Source organism: Culex quinquefasciatus, chromosome 3, assembly GCF_015732765.1.
Source record: "Culex quinquefasciatus strain JHB chromosome 3, VPISU_Cqui_1.0_pri_paternal, whole genome shotgun sequence".
In the NCBI taxonomy this organism is placed as follows: Eukaryota; Metazoa; Arthropoda; class Insecta; order Diptera; family Culicidae; genus Culex; species Culex quinquefasciatus.
The window spans coordinates 200,966,045-200,988,260 of record NC_051863.1 but is presented as its reverse complement, the minus strand read 5'-3'; the positions used below and the strand labels follow the sequence as shown (position 1 = coordinate 200,988,260).

Here is a 22,216-nt window from a genome sequence, read left to right as displayed (position 1 = left end):
TCACAGTTTTTCTCATAGTTTTTCGATTTTTCTAAAACAAACATTTTTTAACGTTAGTTTTTGCCCTGTAGGCTTCCATAGCGGAACTTGATTCCATTTTTTTGGCAAAAAGTATTGAGCCGTTGAAAATTATTTAATTTTAGAAGGTTTTTTTTTGTGTTAAGGGAATTCTGATTCTTTTTGTCGTTGGAAGTGAATTTCGTTGAAAATTCATTAAATCGTTCGAATCTGCTAAGAATCAGAAAGTAAGTGAAAAGTAAGTGGAAGGGCTTGACCTAGCTGGAGCCGTTCCCAGAGCGGAACTGATCGTGGATGCCAAGGTGGTTAAAAGAACATCAAATCCATTTACGGAGGATACGGAGGATGCTGTTTGAAGAGATTCGGAAAGAGTCTGGATGTGAAATTCGATTTAACACCAGCGAAACATCTATATATATAAAAACTTTCGACGGTTTTGTTCGAACGCAAATCAGTTGAATACGGAGCGTCGTATCGAGATGCTTTTTGTTGCGTTCGGTTCGTTAAAGTCCAAGGAATGTTCTTACGCCAAAAAATTACAACTTTGGCCACTCTGGAACCGATTCCGGAAAATCTGCAAATTGAATGGGAAAAGCTGCGTAAAATCAAATTTTGATCACAGGAGGCTGAATTAACAAACAAGCAAGAAACGTCAGGAACCAAACAAGGGCAGGACGAAGTTTGCCGGGAAGAGCTTGTACGGATATATTTGTTTGGAGTGGAGATAATCGGTGCTAAGGAACACTTTCTCTTAATCTGATCGGCCTGTTTCTTGTCAAGAACCTGGGGCTGACGATCGGGACACCAACTGGCTTTGTCTTTTGAAGATTTGCTATTCCTTGGTAAGAGATTTCCATCATTATTTCTAATTTGACTATATTCTTCTTTATTATAATATTATAAATTAAATAATCCTCCTACCCCTTCCCCACTTTCCCATTCCTCAATCCCAATTTCCCCAATCCCAATTTCCCCAATCCCAATTTCCCCAATCCCAATTTCCCCATATCTACTTCCCCCCTAAAAACATAAATAATTGTCAATTCACACTAACACACCACACCCAACTAATTCGGAGCGTTTGGTACGGTATGTCCACGCATCCTTCCTCCCCTGTTGATTCTGTGAAATGTGATCCGTTCACAGAATCTGTCTCTGCGGTTAATGCAACGCAGTAGGCCTGGACGCTTTAATTTTTGCAATACATTTTCGGGGTAGCTCGGATGTACTGTAATTATTAATATTGGCAAGAATGAACTTGGAGCGTAATCTAACCACAAGTTCTTCCAGGATGCTTTCTTCGGACTGGCTGCGCTTGTGTTCGATTAGATTAGATTAGATTAAAAAAATAATATTTTTTTGTCCCCAGAATTTTTTGGGCCAGCTTTGAAGGGGGGAGACAAAAACTTTAAATAAAATTTGTACCCCTCGTTTGTACCAGCCTAAATATGATTTTAAACGCAGGGGAATGCAAAATGAATTTTCATTAAAATTTCCATTACAAATTTGAAGATTTCTGAAAAAATGTAATGTTTGAGGGAGGACGAATAAAATTTGTACCAACCTTGCTAGTTACACCAAAATTCCAAACAACTTGATAATTTGGCAAAAATATATTAAATTACTTAATTTATTTACAAATTTCCTCCTTACGTCCTCCACGCAGTATTTTTTTGTTTTATTCGGAACGGTAATTTGTTATTTAAACTATGTATAAAGTATAGAAAAGAATTAGAATTGATTAGAAATTAGTTAAAAGAACATTTAAAAAATACTTTTTGCAATTCCGTCGTGAAACTACTTACTTTTCCTGTCATTCTTGAACGACGAAATAGCCTACTTTTCTGTACCAAAAATAACAGAATCGAATAGCAACACTTTTCAAAATAAATGCTGAAAAGTTCTACTTTTCAGCACTCAAAAAGGTGCTGAAAAGTTGAACTTTTCAGCACTTGTTTCGAAAAGTAACACTTTTCAACATTTTTTTTATTAAAACGATTTATTGACAAAATACATGAAAATTTGACATAAAATTTCACTCAGTGTATGTTTTTTGGAATTGCAAAAAATGTTGTATGGAATTCGTTGCAAAACTTGATTTTTTCAGCACTCTTCGTATTTATCCAACTCGGTGAACCTCGTTGGATAAATGTACGACTCGTGCTGAAAAAATCCTTTTTTTGCAACTTGTTGCATAAACTACTATTAAAAGTCGATTGTACTTCGTGAGCAACACGATAAAAGGGTGGATAAGTAACATGTAACTTTTTCACAACACTCGAAGTGTTAAACAATGCACTAAAAACCCGATGGTTTGACACCAATTGTTGTCAAACGAACGGGGTCACTACCGTAGTAACAGTTCAATAGGGCGAATCTGCGTTTGTAAATAAGCAGTCTATCCCCCTCTTACTTGACGTGAACTGTCACTTGAGCAAAAGGGATTGAACTGTTACTGATTACTACGGACTTTTTAGTTTGACTTCCTCTTTACACGGAGCTCTCACACACTACCAAATGATTGGTTTGATAGAAAGTGTGTGTCCCGTGTAAAAAGTGACAGTTCGTCAATTTTTAGTTTGACTTTGACCAACCAACGGGGTACAAACTAAAAAAGTGTCAAACGAAAAAGTGACCAACTATCAGGTGTTGAGTGTAGCTGGCCTTCCCACAAGCCTTCCCATCTAACTTTTAACACTGCGGTTTTCGTTAAATAAATATGTACCTGTTGTCTGAATTTGCAATTTAATAGTGTTAGCTGACAAAATGCTTATGCGCTCTTTTCAAGTGTTGCTCCGATTTTAAAAACAATAAAATTCATTTAAAGAAGTCTTAAATTTTCGTCATTCAGTTTATTTTCAGTGTCCTCATAAAAATATGCTGCACTATGTTGCTGGCCGCCGCCGAAACAGCGGGAACTGTCAAATCGCCGTTATTTCACTTTACTTCACTCCCACTCAGTCGAGCATGCCCTCGTGCGTGTTTGTTTTGATTTTGTGCGGAATTCTTGTGCAACATTTGCGGCCCGAGTCGCTTTATGTTTTTGAACAATTTTCACTTAAAATTCTCCAGTAACTAGTGTTTAGTAATTCGACAGTGATGGCATTTGTTATTCGGTTTGCCAAGGGTGTCCGGAACCACTGGAAAAAGTCCACATTTTTGGCGAGTGCGGTCGCTTACGGAGTTTCGTATTCCCGGGAGAAATATGAGCGAGTATCATAATTTAGTTTTTTTTTTTAGAGCAATGTTAAATAATTGTGAAGTTTGTTACAGAATTAAGCAGCTAATGAGGCACTACTGCACGGAAGCCTCCCGCTACGGAGACGTCCAAATTGGAGTTAACCAGCGATTGCAGAAGGTTCTGGTTCTGTTGAATCCTGCGGCCAATCGAAAATCCTCCGAGGAAGATGTAAGTTTAGGAATTTGTGAATTAACAATTTATACAGTAAGTTTTTTGTTTCAGTTTCACGAATATTGCGAACCAATCCTACATTTGGCGGGGTTTGAGGTTGAAATCATCAAGACCGATTCCGAGGGACACGCTCGCCGATACGTCGAGGAGTTGGCCGTACTGCCGGATGCGATTATAGTGGCCGGTGGTGATGGAACCGTTTCCGAAGCGGTTTCTGGGCTGAAGCGCCGTACCGATGGTGCTCAATGTCCGGTTGGTGTGCTTCCCGTGGGCAGAACCAACACACTGGCCAACACTTTGTTCCGGAGCAGTGAGCAAACAAACACTCTAGAGGATGTTCGTGCGATGGCGAATGCTGCATACGCCGTCGTAGCTGGTAAGAAAGAAAAGATGGACGTGATGAAGATTGAGGTGTTGCCAAACGAGGCGGACGAAAAGGTTCCGGAGAAACCGGTCTACGCCGTTGGAATGCTTTCTTGGGGAGCATTTCGTGACATTTTGTCGCTTAGGGATAAGTACTGGTACACAGGTTCCCTGAGGGATTATACAGCATTTCTGTTTAATGCATTCGATGGTAAGCACTCGTGGAACTGCCAAGCGAAGGTCACATTCACGGAACCATGCGCCGGGTGTAAAGATTGTTACAAAGATTTGCAGCAGGAACAGCCGAAGAAAGAACAGCCTCGCCGTTGGTGGTCGGTCTTTCTTCCGAAGGCTAAACCCGCACAAGGAGTGGACTACTCGAAAGTCATCAATGATCGTTGTTCAGTCGAGCACGAAGTTCAGATTGAGCCATCTGAATTGATTTTGCAAACGATGAACATCGAACCGGCTGGTGACAGAAATGACAAGCCCAAGCTAAGTCTCAAGGTGGGCACAAGTGTAGATTCAAGCTTTAGTTTTCTCGGCGACAGTTGGTCACGATTGTGGAAACGGAAGTATATAGATTGCATCACTGAGAAGGAAATAGATGTTAGAAAAGTGGAGATTTTGCCCGCAAAACTGAAACTGGAAGACAGTGAACCGGATTTGTTCTATTCCATTGACAACGAAGCGTACGATGTCAGACCTGTGCGCGTCACGTTGCTGCCGAACTCGGTAGAAATGTTCACGTTCTGAGTGTAAATAAAACTAAAAGTGTTGATCATGCCAGTATGTATTATCTCTTCGAAAAATTCCCGCCACTTTAAACCCCGTATTCGGCTCCGGAGATCTTTTCATCCGTCATGTACGAAATGATCCAAGCACTGCTCTCTTGATCCATCCAGAATAGTGAAATTAGAAACGCGTTGAAGAGTCCCAAGAAAATTCCACCAATCACGTCCAAGATATGATGTCTGTAGAGCAGGAGGCGCGACAAGCACAAAGAAACCGCCCAGGCCATCAGCGGTGGCCACAGGAAGAAAGTCACGGGGTCCAAGCAAGTTAGAAACGTAACTATGAAAACACCACGAGACACGTGCCCCGATGGGAAGCTGAACTTATCCGGTCCTATGCAAAAAGGGTCATCATTGACGGCAGGACGACGCCGTCTTGTGGCCGCTTTGATCACAGCCACCATTACGATATCGGTGAGTAGTCCGATAAATAGATTCACTTGCATCTGATACCATTCCTTTTTATCGACCATCCAACACAACGCGAGCCACCCCGCAAGCCAAGCTATTCCATGGCACGAGTACTGAAACGAAAAATGAATCATCAGTTCTGCTATATTTGAAGAGCAAACACTTCACATACCTCCAAGATTTTGCAGTGCGTCCTCAGTGAACGAAACGGGACAAAATTCAGCATAAAACTAACAAAGTTCTTGGTCACCTTCACATCCCATGCCAGCAGTTGCTTCAGCGCCGGAGGGATGTTTCGTTCCTCCTCCATGCGTGTCTTTGGATCGACCTGAAAAAAGCAATATTTTCAAGCTGTGTGACATTTTCCAATAATTTTAAAACGAAAAAAATCTTACACTCTCTTGCTGCTTCATTCTGCTCGGTGTGCGATCCTCTACGTCTCAATGCTTCTAGATTGGTTTTAAAAATAAAAATTTGCCTTTCTTTGGTTCTTGCTTCTTTGGCTTCTACGTAATAACTCGCTCCGGGAGGTACCTTTTATCAGTAGAAATGGAAAATTAGCGATTAGCAGTTTATCTGAACAAAGTTAAATATTACAAGTTTACTGATTAAACATTTTGAGATGATTTATGATTTAAATCCCCCTGTTTTAGAGATAAACCATTTTCATCTCGAATTATGACTCAGTGCAAATACTCGAAACAAATTGACATAGAGAAAAAATTACTTGGAGTATTCTACTTGAGCATATTGAAAAATGAAAACAAATTGTTTTATTTGCAAACCAGCATCCGCATCCCAGTTTGATTGACTGACCTTCACAGGTTCTAAATCTGGCACAACTTCTTCCAAAACTGCTTCCAAAATGGTCAAAATATCACATCAAACTTGAGAACGTCATCCGCGACAGCTTTTTTTTGCAGTGACAGGTGACCAAAAAGTGTTGCATCGAGGGGCGAATACAAGCATTATTACAAGTTAAGTAATTTATTCTACAAAGTATTATAGACAGTATTGAAAATACTAAAAAGTAATTTTTTCCCATGACCCATGAAGAGTAGCGAGGCCGCATTTACAAAGTGGATTAATTGGCTATTTCTTAACTTAATGTTTACATCTTAAGTTTTTTTATGAAAAGGTCCAATAAACCAAATTTTCAGTTTTTGCTTTTTTGTGTTTTTTATAGCCCTGATTTAAGGTGATTATTTCAAAAACACCTTTAGGTGGTTTATTGGACCTTTAAAAAATATGTATCGTAAAACTTCAAAATTTCCATGAAAATTGAAGTTTAATTTACGGAAAACAACCTAAAATGCAATTTTCTGCACTAATAATCATATGCACTTTTGGCCTCGTATAAAAATATTTCGGTTTTTTTTTTTGGAAATTCCGATGTACAGGTTAGTATGGAGATCGGAAGGAAAAGGGGTCAAGAAACAGCTTTACGAACAGCAGAACAAACGAGAGGGAGCGTTTTCTTGGGGCTTTTCTTCACCCTCTCTGGCTTGCTTTCGCTGCCACTGCTACCCATTTGAATGTTTTCTTGTCCGATTCCTTCCGAAGTGCATACACCGCTTACAGCACCGAGAAAACTTTTTTTTCCGCAAAAAATAAAATTATCGTCAATACTTAGATATTTTGGAAAATAATGATTGCAAAACAACTGGACAGGTGTATAATGCACTTTAAAACACTTTTTTCACTGGAATGTTAAAACCGTGGCTCGTAATTTCAATTTTTAAACTTTTATATTTTTTTGATCAAAATGACAAAATGATCAAAATGTTCGAAATGATCAAAATTGATTGATCAAAATGCTCGAAATGATCAAAATAATCAAAATGATAAAAAACCGAGATGATAAAGATGTCAAAATGTACTGTCAAGAAATTTTATGAATGATGGTACAATTGAGTGAGTACCTACCCGTTATACACCCTTACCAAAAATCATGATTTTTTGAGTTCCAAATCCCACTTTTCATACGAATTTTTTAGTTCAACCCATATAACCATTTTTATGGTTGTAGTACCTGAACTCGAAAAATCGTATGAAAAGTGGGATTTGGAACTCAAAAAATCATGATTTTTGGTAAGGGTGTAAGTAACGATCTGTTTAAGATGAATTTTCCACTAGGGATTTTTTTTATGGATAATCGAGGAAATGTGACGACTAGATGAAATTTCCAAATAAATTGCGAATGGAACACTTCCATTCGAGCAGTTTTTCCTTTTTTCATCAACGTATTTTTTATGGGAGAACTGTCATTTCTACCACTCAAATCGGGTGCTACATCGAAAACAACATTACGAGTATTCTGCGAATAATGATGATTCTTATGTTTTATTGCTTGAAGATTACAGCTATTGTCGCACAAAATACTTTCTGTTGGACCCCTTCAACTTTGTTGTTGTTGCTTATGCAGCTGACAGACACTCCTTTGACAACCGACTTCATGCTGCTTCATGTTTCCAAAACGTGCGAATGTTTTGGCTTGTTGGGTGATTTTTAATAGCATTAAATTTAATTTTCATTCTTTACAGTTAAATTCCAGAGTTAACTAAGTAAGCTATTCCTTTCATATATCTATAAAAAAAACTCAGGAATTGTGTTTCTTTAAGACTTAGTGATAATTTCAATCAAATCATATTAAGGTATGTATAGATAAATAAGGTGACTTAATCTGCCTAATATTTAGATTTCTTACAACAATTTTATGCTTCGAAAACTTATTTTTTCTGTGATTCATTTACCTAATGTTGTTTTCACAAAATGTTTACAAGTTTAACTGGTAAACGGAAAACAACGGGATCTTTTCCTGATCAATTGATACTTCCCACCCCCATTTTACTTCCATCCGAGCACGGATGTCTCGCGCCCTCTTCGTTTCACGAGCTTTTCCATTCTTCACGACGCTCGCGCACGAAGAAGCGTGACGCAAGTTCGCAAAATTGTCGAGCACGATCACGTTCTCGTGTGTTTAAAACCCGTTCCGTTGGCGGGGCCCAGCTTCAGTCGGTCGCGGTCAGCGCAAGAGTGAATCTTGGCATCTCTTTTCTAGGCAGCAGAAGATCGAGCTCGTGCGCGTGTGCGTTTTGTATTTCGACAACTTTCCATTCACTAATCATCAGTTTCAACCGTGGCTACCCTAGTGGAACGTCGTTATCAATCCGGCACCATGGACGACACGATCGACGATGAAGTGATTACGGCGGGTTCTACCATCACCGTGGAGTTCAGGTGAGCCGCCACACCGATCTGTGAAATTAAGTCACCATCAGTGCAAGAACGTAGCGAGAGAGAAGGAGTGAAAAAAAGTTGTTTGGTTCTATTTTAATCGAAAAAAAAACATTTTTTTTTCTCTTGTCTTCTTTGTTTGCCGGTTGATTTGCTGCAGCGGTGGCGCCGAGACATTGTTTGGCGGAGTTCGGGAACATGTGGTTCCACTGGACGGATCCAAGATTGGTGAGTTGCTATCTTTATTTAACGTTTGGTTTAGCTTGTTCATAAAGGGCAGGTAGGCGTTTAATGTTTTGAGAAATTCCTAGCTGAGATCATTTCTTTCAAGGTGGTATATTTTGAAGTCTCATGAAGTCTCAAAGCATCACTTGATTTGTTTTTATCGTGAAATGTATTTTATACCCTTTATAACTCAACAGATTTTCATTTTTTTTTGTATTTCCATGAGATTGCACATCTTGTTTAATTGGATTTTTGTTTTTTCATTTCTAACAAAATTTTAAGTTCAATTTAGAAACCTTGCTGCCAAATTTTTCATTAATTTTAGTTCTAAAAAGGAATTCTGGAGTTTTTTTTTAAAGGACCAATAAACCAAATTTTCAGTTTTTGCTTTTTGGGTGTTTTTCAATACCCCTGACTCAAGGCGGTTCTAAAAACACCCAAAAAGCAAAAACTGGAATTTTGGTTTATTGGACCTTTTCAAAAAAAACTCCAGATTTGTTTAATGTTGTCCAAAATTTCCATTGCCCAATCTTTTTATGTTTATGTACAACGCTAATTTAACCTCTATATTTTTCAAACGATATAATTATTCTGAATAAATTTGTGGATGCATATTATTTTTAATAAAAGTAATTATTATCGTGTAAAAAGTCAAACACAGACTCTACAACCGCTTTCATAGCACTTACAACAAATAAAATATTTTTTTTGATTACAATACTTGCAGATTCTGCCTTGATATGTTACTTATAACATGTTTGATTCAGAAAATATTATTATTTTTAACCCACTACCATATTTACACTGTGACGTTTCTAGTTTTCTATTCAGATAAATATGTTATTTTGTCTTAAAACGCATTCTTAAGCTATTTCTCAGAATATGTACGTAATAATTAAATTCTTGTGACTTCCTGAATAGATATCCTACAAAATCGATAAAAAAAACCTTGAAAAAAAGTTGCTCTGGACCCCAACGAAATATTTCGATTCGGAAAAGATCCCTTCTTGGTGCCAAATATCAAAAATAATTTGCCGATTTTTTATCGTAATGTTCTCTACAAAATAATTCGCAACAGCATTCCAAATATATTTATTTTTTTAAATAATTTTAATTCAAAAAAAAAGAATAGAGCATGCCGCAAGACAGTTGTCGTTAGATGTTCAAACTGACTAAAAACATCAAGACTAATCACTGTCAATTCTTTGTCCACAGTGCTTCTCGAAGAGATGCTCCGGTGGCTTCGGGACAACTTGCTGACCGGCGATGCTGGCCTGTTCATGCAGGAAAACACCGTTCGGCCAGGCATCCTCGTGATGATCAACGACACCGATTGGGATTTGATGGTGAGTGTCGGTGTCAGTGTTTGTGCGCGTTCTGGTTCTAATCTGTCGTTTTTTTGTTTGTAGGGCGAAATCGACTACATCTTGCAGCCGGGCGATCATATTTTGTTCATTTCCACCCTCCACGGTGGATAAGCGTTGGCGGCACGAGTCGGAATCTGTGATAAATTGTTTATTATGAGTGTTTGAAAGGAGCAGAATGGTTGCGGACGTTCACGAATTGTGACTAGATGTTTTTTTCTTTTCGCTTAAGTTCATTAACCAAAATAATTAAAACACGCGGAGGCGGCGTTAGTCCGTCTCGGATTTGATTTCAATGTTTGAACAAAAGTGTAACATTTTTCTTCTCTAGAGACTAAGAGCAAACAGAAAGCCACAAGTTGCGCACGTCAGTATCTTTTTATACTACAAATTTAATTATATGTAACGAAGAAGGAAAAAAAAACAGAAGAAAAAATATACTAATGCAAGTGTAAATTATGCTTTGTTTTCTGTTTTATTCGGCGTTGCGATTTTTTGGTGGTCGGGGGCAAAAAGAAAAAAAAATTCTTCGTTCGTCTCATCATCGAAACGGCGACCAGCGCGTTTGGTGTCGCAAAGAAATAGAATTTCTCCAACGCACGAGCTATTCAATACAACTTTAGGGAATTTTTGTTTTCAAACTACGTGGTCCACGCCCGCGCCAGCATATTGTGGGTCGTTTATTTTTGCGTCGAGTTTTCACGACAGTTGTTGCCGCTCGTCACCATTGCGCAAATCGATCACTTGTTTTGACGAAAGTAGCCGTTTTCGGCACTGCACTTTGCGTCAGCTGGTTTTTATGCCTTGTTATACAATAGCAAAAGTTTTTTTTGTGTTTTGGAAAAATATATAAATTTTTTCACAAATGTTGCGAACAAAGAAGAAGTCATGCCCCGTAAACAAACCCCCAGCGGCGGCAGCGACTATTAATCTTGTCTATTGAACTCGACAGACAACAGGACGCGTCGCGTGCAAAACGTAAACGATTTTCCAGGAAGCGGACCATTCGTACCGACCACGCGTCCACCGACCAGCGTTGCCACATGTACAGATATTTTTGGCACAGACCAAACACTCAAACTAATTATTTTTACAGTTAAAATACACTTAAGTAGTTTTTGTAAACTGCACTAAAAAGATAAACATTTTTTGCATCTTTTTACTTGTTTAGTTTTTGATAAAAATGTTTTTCTTTAAAGTTATACTTGATTGAGTGTTTGGTCTGTGCCAAAAATATCTGTACGTGTGGCAAGCCTGCCACCGACTGCCCTTGAGACTTCAGAACATTCGCGATGATCGTGTGCGTGAGTGAGGGAAAAATATATAACTTTTGGAGCAAGTTTGGCCTGTCTCGCGCCAAACGACTAAAAATAACTCTCCTACAATGTAAACATTTTAAATCGACTTGCTTTACGAGTTTGTTCTAAGTTAAGCCGGCGAGCGACGATCAAGCGGAGTTACGCCCGCAGACGAGCACCGCCGTAATCGCGAATTCGACAGTCAGGGTCAAGCCTTGCATCATCATCATCATCCACAAGGGAAGGAAAGTCGGATTCGGTTTCGCTTTTTGTATAATACAGGCTTGTACGACTGCCAGCGGGCATTTGTCAACGATTCTCACCTGCGCTGCCAAGATTTGCGGGAACCAATTTGGCAGCGGTGCGAAGGAACTGTACAAATCACCGCAAATGATACGGCCAACAATATCTACACGATGCGCGGCCTAAAATTAGCCGGTCGTCGCTACGTTCGCTTTTGCCAATTGGCACGGACGTGCATATGAAATTGCACCGGGGAAATCAACGCAAATGCGGCTTAAATTTGTTGACCATTACTGAATTAAAATTTAAAAAATAGTAGTTTATGAAACAAGTTGCAAAAAGAAGATTTTTTAAGAACGAGTTCAAATGCGTGACCGGAACAGGTGCGAATGCCTGGCACGAACACTCAAAGCGTGTTTTAGCGTTTTGCTCGTACTGACTCAAGCAAGGGTGAGAAGTAGGTGTAAGGGAAGTGCGTGTTCGTCGCGAACTTTTTGCATAAGATCGGTCAACTCGGTAAACCTTGTTGGATAAATACGACGAGTGCTGAAAAAAAATCAGTTTTGCAACGAGTTGCTTACAGAGTTTAGTGCCGTTCCGAAAAACGCGTTTTGAATGGAATCTTATGTGTAACATTCACGTGTTAAATGTATTCACCGTTCAAAACAAAACAACATTGAAAAGCGTTACCATTTTAGCACGCATGTTAGTGCTGAAAAGAAATGGAAGGTAATAATTTTGAATTCTTTTATTTCTGGTACAATTTCGTTCGAGAATGACAGGAAAAGCAGGTAGTTTCATGTTGTCGTCCAAGAGTAAGGCCATCTTTCATGTTTTTCCGACTCAGTAGCCTGTGAATTCCAAAACAGTTTGTTCTGTCATATTTTTTTTCAGCCACCGTCAAGTCAAGTTGACTTTTTCCAAGATTTTATGAGAGATGAATGAGTCCGAAATAGATTGTGACTGTCCTATAGACATTCCGGAAGAATCGAAGACGCTGTATGTTGATTTTTACAAGATGTTTCATCATTGGCAAGCCAAGAATCGGGTTCAAGCCACGGACGACATGCGCTTGATGACCTGATTGCTATCGCCTGAAAAGTCGTAAATCCTCACAAATTGTGAGGCACAATGGAAGAGACTTTCAAATTGTTCATGAAATCTGGTGGCTTAATTAGTTTGGCTACAAAGGTAAATTTAATGAGAGTAAAAAATCTGATCAGTCAAAATACCAGGAAAACACATAAACCACATGAATTCAAAATCGTCTTGAACCGTGCCTACTGTGATTAAAATTCTATAAATTATACGTTTTTATGCATTTTCATTTTATTAAATTGAAAACTCTTAGTCCGTTGGATAACCAAACATGGATTGGGCTCAAATCTATGTCTTTCTCTTATTTTGCTTTTACTATCTTAATCGATTCGAAATGTTCAAATTCACACACATCTGGAAAGAAGATTTAATAAATTGAGGAGCTTAATTTTACTTTGTTCCAGAATGGTGTGTGCGAAATATGCTTGACTTGCTTTCAAATTAAAATAATTTGATTGAAAGTCTCAACAAATTGTTTTGTAGTCTAATGAAGAAATTAAAATGCGAATGAGACATATTTTCAAATTTCAACGGTTCAAATCAGTTCAAACACTGCATCACAGGTATAATGAGCGAATAAACCTAAAAGTTATGACTAGTTAAAAATAAATGCTAGATTAAATTCTCAGAGCAAAAATAAACTATTGCACTAAGCTTATTCAAGATAAATTGATTCAAGGCACGTCTGCTGACGGATTAGGTCTGGGTCAAGATGAATGCTTTTTAGAACTTACAACCCACTCGGATGACCTATTTACAGAAAATAGTCCCGGAACGGCATTCATCAAAATACCACGGCGGCATTTCGGCACGACCACAGACAACAAGGCAAACAAATTCCGCTAGAAATTCCTTTACCGTCTTGGTCGTGCGCCACCGAGACGTGAGTGTTGCGTGTACAAAGCGATTTTTTGGCAAGATCACCAGACGCAAACATTGCATTCGTTGTTTACGGCCAATCCACTTCCTGAGTGGCAAAAACTGACATTAATCCGTCAACAGGAAGATTCGACTGGTTTCCGGTCCCGTGCGCAGAAGGGGCGTCGATCGCCAGAAGACCAGCAGTCCACGCGCGGTCATGGCCTACTTATGGCGGTTACCGTCGTGGTAAATTAACGTTTTGCATGGTGGATGGACAGGAAGGAAACAGGTGTGCCCGGGGGAACCTAACAGTAGGTGGGCAGTAATTGGTTTGTTTGCACTACACAGTAAAAAATAATGTAAATTTGGAAGCTGTAATTTTGGAAGGTTGAATATTACCTCTTTTATGATGTAATTTTACCTCAATTTAGACTGAAAAAGTGTCATTACACCAGAAAAGTGGTAAAACTACACATTTCCAGACGTAAAATTACACCTTTTTTCTGACATAAAAGATGTACCCCTTCCCAGATGTAATATTACCAAGATTTTTTTTTCTGTGTATACGGCTGTGACGTCAGTTTTTTTTGCAGCCCACGTCGAGAAAAGCCGGAAAATCTGGCTCCCATTTAGCTCACCGCGTATACTTAAACGCGCGAGACAGCCGGTGTGGAAATTTTTCCGAACCTTGCACTTGCACCTTGCGTTTGGTAATGATGCTTATACCACGAGTAAATGGTCCGCGCCAAAATGTGGGAGCGCGAATGTGGACTTTTTAACTGCAAGATTTATTGTCTTTGCGGGACTTAAAATTATCCAAGATGGGGATAAGCTTGATGAAATTAAATACGAAACGTGGAAAACAAAATTTGTTGAAAACAGCAACACCAATAACAAGAGAAGAAGATAAACGATTTCTGAGCAACAAGAAACAGAACGTCTACTTACTTCACCGATATTTTTAAAATCATGTGTCGGTGGGATAATATCGCTTCACTGGCGAAAATATGACGTAGTGTCAAGTTAAGCCGAATGAATAAATTAAATATAATTTTTCTTATCTCAATCAATTTTTTTTGTACTTTCGAAAAATTATTGAAAATTTTACTTTGTTATTCCATCAAGATCCTCATAACAAGTTCACAAAACTCAAGGCCTTCACGAGGGGGAAGAAATCTTTTTGTTTACGTCCAATTCCGGAATCAAGCGTGACGACGGGTCGTACGTCAATAACACCCGCGAGAAGCGCGTTGGGCCAGTTAAGTGTCCGCTCGCGCGATCGCGCTCCGTAAATCGTTCACCAAAACACCCGGCCGGTGAACTGCGATCAGCTGTCAACCGTGGCGCTTAAAATAAACCTACCGAGAGATTTTAGTCGTTTTTTCTGCAACGATTCTAGAAGAAATGCCGTATGATCTTTCGTCGCACCAACGACACAGGTTGGATTAATTAATCGTGTAACACCCTGCTACTAACACGCGCTTGCTTTGATTGGTCAACGAACCTGGCTTTGGTAATGGGTTGCATCTAAGTAGTCCGGCGTCGACCTGTCTCCTGGTCTCTGGCGGTAATTCGTTACGCGACGGTTCCGCCATTTTCCACCCGTGGGTTTTGTTTTTTTAAGTCGGTTCTTGGCCGATCCTCTGTGTGGGCCAAAAAAGACAGACAGAATGGCGTCACCGTTGGCTGCTGGTGCATATCGCGGGGGTGGACAATTTTATTTATATATAGGGGAAATCTACCCTTTCCAATCAAACACCTATCTTCGTCATATGGAGAGTTTGATGCTAGATTAAAGCTCCAAAAATACTATTTGGGCTATAAACTTACCAGCAACAGCACCGCCTCGAGTAAGCACGCAAATATATGCCACTTACTGGCCAAAAAGATCACATTTAATGCACTTTTGATCATAATTTGTATTTTGCGAGACCACTTCTCATCATTTTGTTGGCACACACAGTGACACACACGAGAATCCCGCAAACGCTTAATGAATATCGCCAAAATTAACTTTTCACTTTCGCTTACTTTTTCACGGCGCTTAAGATATGAAATTGCTTCCAACTACCGGCAACATGTTTTTGATCATTAGTAAGGCACTCACTTGAAGAATAATCCCGAAAATGTAATAAATTAGCAAGCGCCATCAAAAACACAAACGCGCCAAGTCGTTTGACGTTTCAATTTTCACTTTGCATTCCACTCGAAGGCTGAAGAAAACCGAGCGAGAGACGAAGGCAAAAAAGAACAAAGGCTGGCCGTCAACACCACCAGCAGCACAGCCAGCGATGCCAGGAAACTTTCCCTATTATATATAAATGCCACTTTTCGTGAGTGTTCGTTTGAACTGTCAGCGCAAATGGCAACACTCGACAGAGTGTTGGAAGAAAAAAGAACTAAGCCGATATTAGAAAAATGGGCGTGGCCCAATGCATTCGCCTCGATTAGAATACCCTTGGGATTTTTTTGTTAAATGCTTGGTAAAGAAATAGAATAACTTTTAGTGAAAGTGAAAATAAACAGAAATGTTCACAAAAACTTGCTCTACTCGTTGGTGTACTTGGTTTTAGTAAAATTCAAGGGAGACTCTAGATTATCCAGCATCATTCAAACACGACCGCTTATTAGGATTAAAATGGGTAGATTTCCCCTACTGGTTTATTATAGAAAATTGGATAAGGTATATTTTGTGTATACAAATGATTAATTTGTTTGAGAAATTGTTGTCCATCTTTTAACTAGTAGAGTGTTTTAATAGTTTCCATTATCCACTATCTCAGAATATTTTCTTTAACATCAACAAAAAACACGTATTATAGCTTTTTGTTTCCTAATTTTTAACCATCAGGTAGGAAAACTTTATAGGATCAGCGATTAGAAGCTGATTTGTTATTATATTTTCTTCTATTTGTTAAAAGTGAATCGCTTTTGTCTCCGATTTTGAGCAGGATTAATAAAAAGTGTATGGAAATTATTTATTTTTAAAGTAAAGTGTGACTAAATGTGTGTAGAAAATGTGACTCATGTTAATAACATACAGTACAGATCAGATTATCCGAATGCCTCGGAAAAAATTCACTCCGGACAATCGAATGGCTTTTTTGTTGTTGTCTAACATTTTTAATTGTCAACCATAAATATGACCCCTCAACAACTCAAAAGTAATTTAGAAATTGAAAATCCAAGATGGCTGCCAAAATGGCGGTGATAAATATTGAGCAAATGCGTTTGGTTATTTTTGAGGCATCAACCATTCAAATTTGCCGCAAGTAGAGTTGCAGAATTCAAATTTGATGTTTAAAGTAAGAAAATAAAAAAATACGAAACATATTTTTTTGATCATGATTCGACTATCCGAAGTCCCTTATAATACAACTTCGGATAATCCAAACTTTGGGTAATCGAGTCTGGTCTGCATATATTTTTGAATAGCTCAAAGAAAAGTGTAGTGATGCTTTCAAAATATATGCAACAAAAATTCATCAAATTTATAAAATAATTAGCTTAACCCTACAAAATTCGTCTTGTCTTTTTTCGTTTCTTGACGTTTTAAGCTTGTTTGCTTATTCAGCCTCCTTAGATCAAAATTTGATTTTACGCAACTTTTCCCATACAATCTACAGATTTTCCGCAATCATTTCCAGAGTGGCCAAAGTTGTCACTTTTTGACGTAAGAACCATCGATTTTATATATACAACAATTCCCCACGAAAACAGCATGGAAAAAAACAAAAGTGCTCGGATCGGGCTCAAAATTTTTCTGGGGGTTCCCTGGCCGAAATAATTAGACCCGTATTTTTTTGTTTGGCCATTACGGTGACCTACGCCGTGTTAGGGTGGTTGAAAAATGGCCATTTTCGTCGATTTTCGCAAAAACCACTTTGTTTGGGAGTAGCGTCCACCCTTGGATGTACCCCTGGTCAAACTTATATTCACCACTTTTGATACCTTCGATCCTCTCTGGAGAGATCAATGACGTCACCTAGGATTAGCTCATTATCTCCGGATTTTGGTGCTAATATGCGTGATATGGATCGACTTGTGGGTTGAAGATGATCTGTAGGAGATTTAGGTTTAAACACACACAGTCCAATATACCAAGTTGAGCCGATAGGAGATCGCCAACAGGAGGGCCTCTGGCCCGCGCTGCGAGCGCAATTTACTTGTACTTTGTTAGATGTTAAGTGTTAATAAAGTGACGATTTTTACACGGTTATTTTAATCTAAAACCCGCGAGTTGTTACTGTGCGATATCCGGTGCGATCTAACGAGTTCTCGGTGGACTCTGGGAAGAATTGGCCGCTGCTGTTCCTGGGAAACCGACTCCGAGTGTACACTGGACTTGTACACCCCCTACCTGCCGCACCTACCGGTTCGTGTTGGGGTCTGGTAAACGCTGCTCAGGTTCTATCGAAGGAGGATTTCAAGGTGAGAAGGACCAACCCCAACATTTGGTCCTTCGAGCCGGATGGTGCATGGCCTACGGACAGTCTGGACATGGTGAGGGTACGGATACCCGCGGAAAGGATTCGCGCCAAGTTGGAGAGTCGGTGCAGCAGCGATGGTGAAGGTCGCCATCTTCTCGCGGAAGGACAAAGGTCAAAAGGACAAAAGGACCTTTGGGAATGGTCGCCATCATTGGAGGTTGGCGTACTTCAGGACTGGACATCGGTACCGGGAATGGTTCGCCAGGTTAGTAGAACCAAGAACAATATGTCCAGCCGAAGCATTACATCCAGTCGCTTTACTAACACCCACACCTTTTCCGAATTCACTTGGACGGCAATCAATCAACCCATCGTCAACGGTGACGGTAACGGACCACTGGGAGTGGTGGTCATGGACATCTACGGTGCGAAACGGGAACATCGCACTTCCGGAAATCGTTTGGTTCGTTTTTGGATATTCGAACCACCGACCAATCAATGGAAAATGGACTCGCCATTCATCGGTAATCTACAATGGACATCCGCCATTGTCCGTGTGAGAGTAACCACGTGTGGAACGGTTGCTACCTGGTACGAGATTCGACGGCTCGGTCTCAACAATCACCAACGACCTGGAGCGTCGTGAAAGGAGCGTACGGATTGGCAAGCTCGGATTTCATCAATTAACTTCACCCGGAACGACTGATCCAGTGAGGATTCCTGTTCTCTCAGGTAATTTGGAATAGATCAGTATATGTTTCCGCCGAAGCTTGGGCAATTACCGCATACTCACACAAATATTCGTTCTACAACTCATTCCGAACGCGAACGACCTGAACAATTCCATCTTCCTCGGGCGAGGAATCGATGACGTCAATGGAGCACTACCACGTGGTGAACCGCTTGGTTCAGCGGTGGACGGGGCCTACCTGAGGTTACCTGTTATCATCAATACACACCCCATCACGTGGACAACACCACCTAATTCACCACCCCACGGAAGGCTGCGAAATGGTTCGCGCTGACGAATCCACCACGCGATCGTCACCCGACAGGATCACCACAACAACCCCACGGAGGATGAGGCTACAACCTGCCAGACCACCCACTCTGGCAACCCACTCAACTCGAGGTCACCAACCATGCATCGGAGTCGAAGAGGTGGCACCATGGACTTTTCTTTAAGGTAAATAGCACGTTGCACGGTATATGCCTTGCCGAGGCATTATACTCTGGATATTACACCAAATCCTCTTCTCTCGATTGCATCATCAACCAATTTGGAGGCACGTCTCGGATCGGAGATTCCCGAGATGACGAAACAACTCGCTGATGACGTCAACCCCATCGTATCAGCTGATCGCGGTTAACAAAGGGATCGCCAGCCAGGGCAGCGAGGACAAAAGGCTACCACTCCGTGGAAAAGCAGTGGAGCAATCAAAAATGGTTCGTCTAGACCATGACGTCATCAACGATCGGGTTGTTTTGAGGCAGTAGGAAAGGTAGTCGCAAAAGGCACTAACACACTTGTAAGCTGTAACATTTACACTTGGGATCAAACTCTGGCATGCTTACACAAACCAAAACCAACTGTCGATTGCTACCAACACACATGAGAGTTGATGGGGATACAACCACACACCAAAGCGTGACGTCACGGGACGTCGCCAACCATCTCGGACCTTCGAATGGTCGCCGAGTGTTGCGTCATCGGGGCGAGACACACCTACCACAGCGTGACGAGGGATGTTACGTTGGTAACCAAGGAAGGATGCAGTCAACGGAACTCCACGAAGCACGGGCTTCGGTACTCAACTGTCGACAGACATGGTCTCCTAATCCAACGAGCAGCCTTGGATCTTGCAACTTCCGTCTGGGACGACGGAGCAATGGTTTTTATGAAGGAAGCAGTCTCGGATGCACTGCGGGTTACAACAAGGCGTCACTGGGACGTCTGACCTACGGAACGGTCACCCTAACCAAGGATCTTCAACACTTTTCGGAGCGGTGACGTGCATGCATGTTCAACACCCATTTGGATCAATCTACCACCCCAAGGCCGGAGCAACGGGCTCCATCCACGGCCTATCCGGAGCAGGGCTCCAAGGAATCATAGGGACCGAAGCATAGGGCTTCAATCATGGTCAAGCTGGAGCAGAGCTTCACATTCCCACCCAAGGCCGGAGCAACGGGCTCCACCCATGGCCAAGCTGAAGCAAACCTCCACACATCCCAATCCAAGGCCGGAGCATAGGGCTCCACCTACGGCCAAGCCGGAGCAGGGCTCCCATGGACTATCCAAGGTCGAAGCATCGGGCTTCTTCCACGTCAACCCAAGGTCGGAGCATCGGGCTCCTTCCACGGTCAACAGCGAAGGAAATCACCAGCTGGAGAAGGTCTCCACATTTCCAACCAAGGTCGGGGCAACGGGCTCCACGTACGCACAACCAGAAAGCTGAAGCAGGGCTTCACAAGGGACCCACGGGCGGTCACACGGAGGTGCAGAGATTGTGCACAGTCTCACACCTAGCGGACGATACAAATCGTCACAAGCACTCACTTTGAGTCAACATAATTGGTTTTTATTTTTAATCCACTCGGGAAGCTGAACACCAAGATCATCCAGGTGGACGATCAGGCAAGGTTGGGTATAGACAGCAAGACGTCATCACTCCAAGATCGACGTGGCTCAGTCACGCAGGAATCGCGGCAGATGTGCAGGTGCACAATTCTAGGACGGTCTGTTTCAATGTTTAATCCGATCACAATAACTGCGGGGCAATTACGAACGATCGGCAAGACCATTTCAACGCAACTCACAACCACATAGGATCGAATTACAACGACATCGACAGCGGTTTGTCGATGGTGGGTGAGCTGGTATGCACACCACAGGAACGGTTTGGACAAGATCGCAACGATCAACACGACGGTTTTCACGACTGCTGTTTGCAGTTTGGGTTCGCCATGGGCACGCTCACATCCAGGATCGAGTACGGCGAACTGGACTTCTGTGTGTAGGATACATGCAGAAGTACTAGGCGATGGTCAACGGTGGGTGAGGTTCGGAAACACTCACACTCACGCAGGACACGAATCCAACCAGGAAGACCAACTCAGCGTGGACACGATCTGCTGGAGCTGGTCAGCAGTACAAGGAAACAACAACATCCCGGGCAAGCAGGCAGCACATCACCATTTGGTTTGGTTTGGTCAACAATTGGTATTGGTTTCGGGGTAACCCTTAAGCTGCCATGGTACGGAATTTACACAACGACACATGGTTAGGAAAACACCAGATTCGGGAGTTTGGGTACTTGGCTTGTCGTGGTCCCCAATCACGACAGTCAGTACATGGGAATTTTGGTTGTTCAGAAATTTTAGAAATTTCAGGGTGGGTGAGGATGTTTGGGAGTAGCGTCCACCCTTGGATGTACCCTGGTCAAACTTATATTCACCACTTTTGATACCTTCGATCCTCTCTGGAGAGATCAATGACGTCACCTAGGATTAGCTCATTATCTCCGGATTTTGGTGCTAATATGCGTGATATGGATCGACTTGTGGGTTGAAGATGATCTGTAGGAGATTTAGGTTTAAACACACACAGTCCAATATACCAAGTTGAGCCGATAGGAGATCGCCAACAGGAGGGCCTCTGGCCCGCGCTGCGAGCGCAATTTACTTGTACTTTGTTAGATGTTAAGTGTTAATAAAGTGACGATTTTTACACGGTTATTTTAATCTAAAACCCGCGAGTTGTTACTGTGCGATATCCGGTGCGATCTAACGAGTTCTCGGTGGACTCTGGGAAGAATTGGCCGCTGCTGTTCCTGGGAAACCGACTCCGAGTGTACACTGGACTTGTACACCCCCCCCCCCCCTACCTGCCGCACCTACCGGTTCGTGTTGGGGTCTGGTAAACGCTGCTCAGGTTCTATCGAAGGAGGATTTCAAGGTGAGAAGGACCAACCCCAACACACTTTTTTCGAAAAATCATACCTCCTCGCCATTTTAACCGATTTCAATTGTCTTATACGCAAATGAAAGTTGATAAGTTGGCCTTTCAAAGAAAAATAGAAAGAAGTTTCAAAAATCTAGCCTAACATATGAAAAGGGCGTATGAAACTTTAAAATGTCGTTTTGACAGTGTCTGGACCAAAGAGCCTATGTCTGGAAATATTTTTATCGGATTCTCCGGACATTTTTACATAACATACTAAAAAATGGGAGGAGTTCATTAACAGGATTCCGAGATATGATTTTTTGAAAATAAAATCCGTGTTTTTTTTACGCGCCGCGCGCAAAAACCGGAGAATGACGAAATTGGCAAAAAATCAACTTTTTTCACTAAAACTGCGATAACTTTAAAATTTTTGGCGATGACCTATAGATGTCTGGGTACCAAAATTTTCGTAATTAAAAGACGCAACTTTTAGTACCCAGGTCATCGCTGAAATTT

At 41.1% G+C, this 22,216-nt stretch overlaps 3 protein-coding genes across 6 annotated transcripts; 2 read left to right on the top strand and 1 right to left on the bottom strand.

Annotated features, from left to right (window-relative positions):
• The first annotated feature begins 2,937 nt into the window (after nt 1-2,937).
• Nucleotides 2,938-4,577, top strand: LOC6032817 (acylglycerol kinase, mitochondrial). Its single transcript, XM_038263868.1, has 3 exons — nt 2,938-3,227; nt 3,292-3,427; nt 3,482-4,577. Exons 1-3 carry the CDS (start codon nt 3,118-3,120, stop codon nt 4,547-4,549), a joined length of 1,314 nt encoding a protein of 437 aa, XP_038119796.1. The 5' UTR covers nt 2,938-3,117; the 3' UTR covers nt 4,550-4,577.
• LOC6032818 (phospholipid phosphatase 6) lies at nt 4,569-5,924 on the bottom strand. 2 transcript variants are annotated; one of them, XM_001843303.2, is made up of 4 exons: nt 5,815-5,924; nt 5,394-5,532; nt 5,171-5,326; nt 4,569-5,111 (listed from the first exon to the last, which is right to left on the bottom strand). In XM_001843303.2, exons 2-4 carry the CDS (start codon nt 5,409-5,411, stop codon nt 4,617-4,619), a joined length of 669 nt encoding a protein of 222 aa, XP_001843355.2. In that variant the 5' UTR covers nt 5,412-5,532; nt 5,815-5,924; the 3' UTR covers nt 4,569-4,616. The 2 variants fall into 2 exon arrangements, with proteins under 2 accessions (XP_001843355.2, XP_038119797.1); XM_038263869.1 differs by lacking the exon at nt 5,815-5,924 and adding an exon at nt 5,596-5,765.
• Nucleotides 5,925-7,559: 1,635 nt separating this feature from the next.
• Nucleotides 7,560-10,289, top strand: LOC6032819 (ubiquitin-related modifier 1 homolog). 3 transcript variants are annotated; one of them, XM_038265553.1, is made up of 5 exons: nt 7,560-7,652; nt 8,060-8,238; nt 8,396-8,463; nt 9,676-9,806; nt 9,870-10,289. In XM_038265553.1, exons 2-5 carry the CDS (start codon nt 8,177-8,179, stop codon nt 9,936-9,938), a joined length of 330 nt encoding a protein of 109 aa, XP_038121481.1. In that variant the 5' UTR covers nt 7,560-7,652; nt 8,060-8,176; the 3' UTR covers nt 9,939-10,289. The 3 variants fall into 3 exon arrangements, with proteins under 3 accessions (XP_038121481.1, XP_038121482.1, XP_001843356.2); XM_038265554.1 differs by having other exon boundaries at nt 7,599-7,652; nt 8,151-8,238; XM_001843304.2 differs by lacking the exon at nt 7,560-7,652 and having other exon boundaries at nt 7,997-8,238.
• Nucleotides 10,290-22,216: the final 11,927 nt, after the last annotated feature.

Bases quoted from the DNA above. Each gene is read 5' to 3' on its own strand.
- LOC6032817 (XM_038263868.1), top strand. From the start codon at position 3,118: ATGGCATTTGTTATTCGGTTTGCCAAGGGTGTCCGGAACCACTGGAAA. The intron at 3,228-3,291 runs GCGAGTATCATA...AGTTTGTTACAG, and splicing joins TATTCCCGGGAGAAATATGA to AATTAAGCAGCTAATGAGGC. The intron at 3,428-3,481 runs GTAAGTTTAGGA...TTTTTGTTTCAG, and splicing joins GAAAATCCTCCGAGGAAGAT to TTTCACGAATATTGCGAACC.
- LOC6032819 (XM_038265553.1), top strand. From the start codon at position 8,177: ATGGACGACACGATCGACGATGAAGTGATTACGGCGGGTTCTACCATC. The intron at 8,464-9,675 runs GTGAGTTGCTAT...CTTTGTCCACAG, and splicing joins ACTGGACGGATCCAAGATTG to TGCTTCTCGAAGAGATGCTC. The intron at 9,807-9,869 runs GTGAGTGTCGGT...TTTTGTTTGTAG, and splicing joins ACACCGATTGGGATTTGATG to GGCGAAATCGACTACATCTT.
- LOC6032818 (XM_001843303.2), bottom strand. The intron at 5,112-5,170 runs GTATGTGAAGTG...TTTTCGTTTCAG, and splicing joins CGCACTGCAAAATCTTGGAG to TACTCGTGCCATGGAATAGC.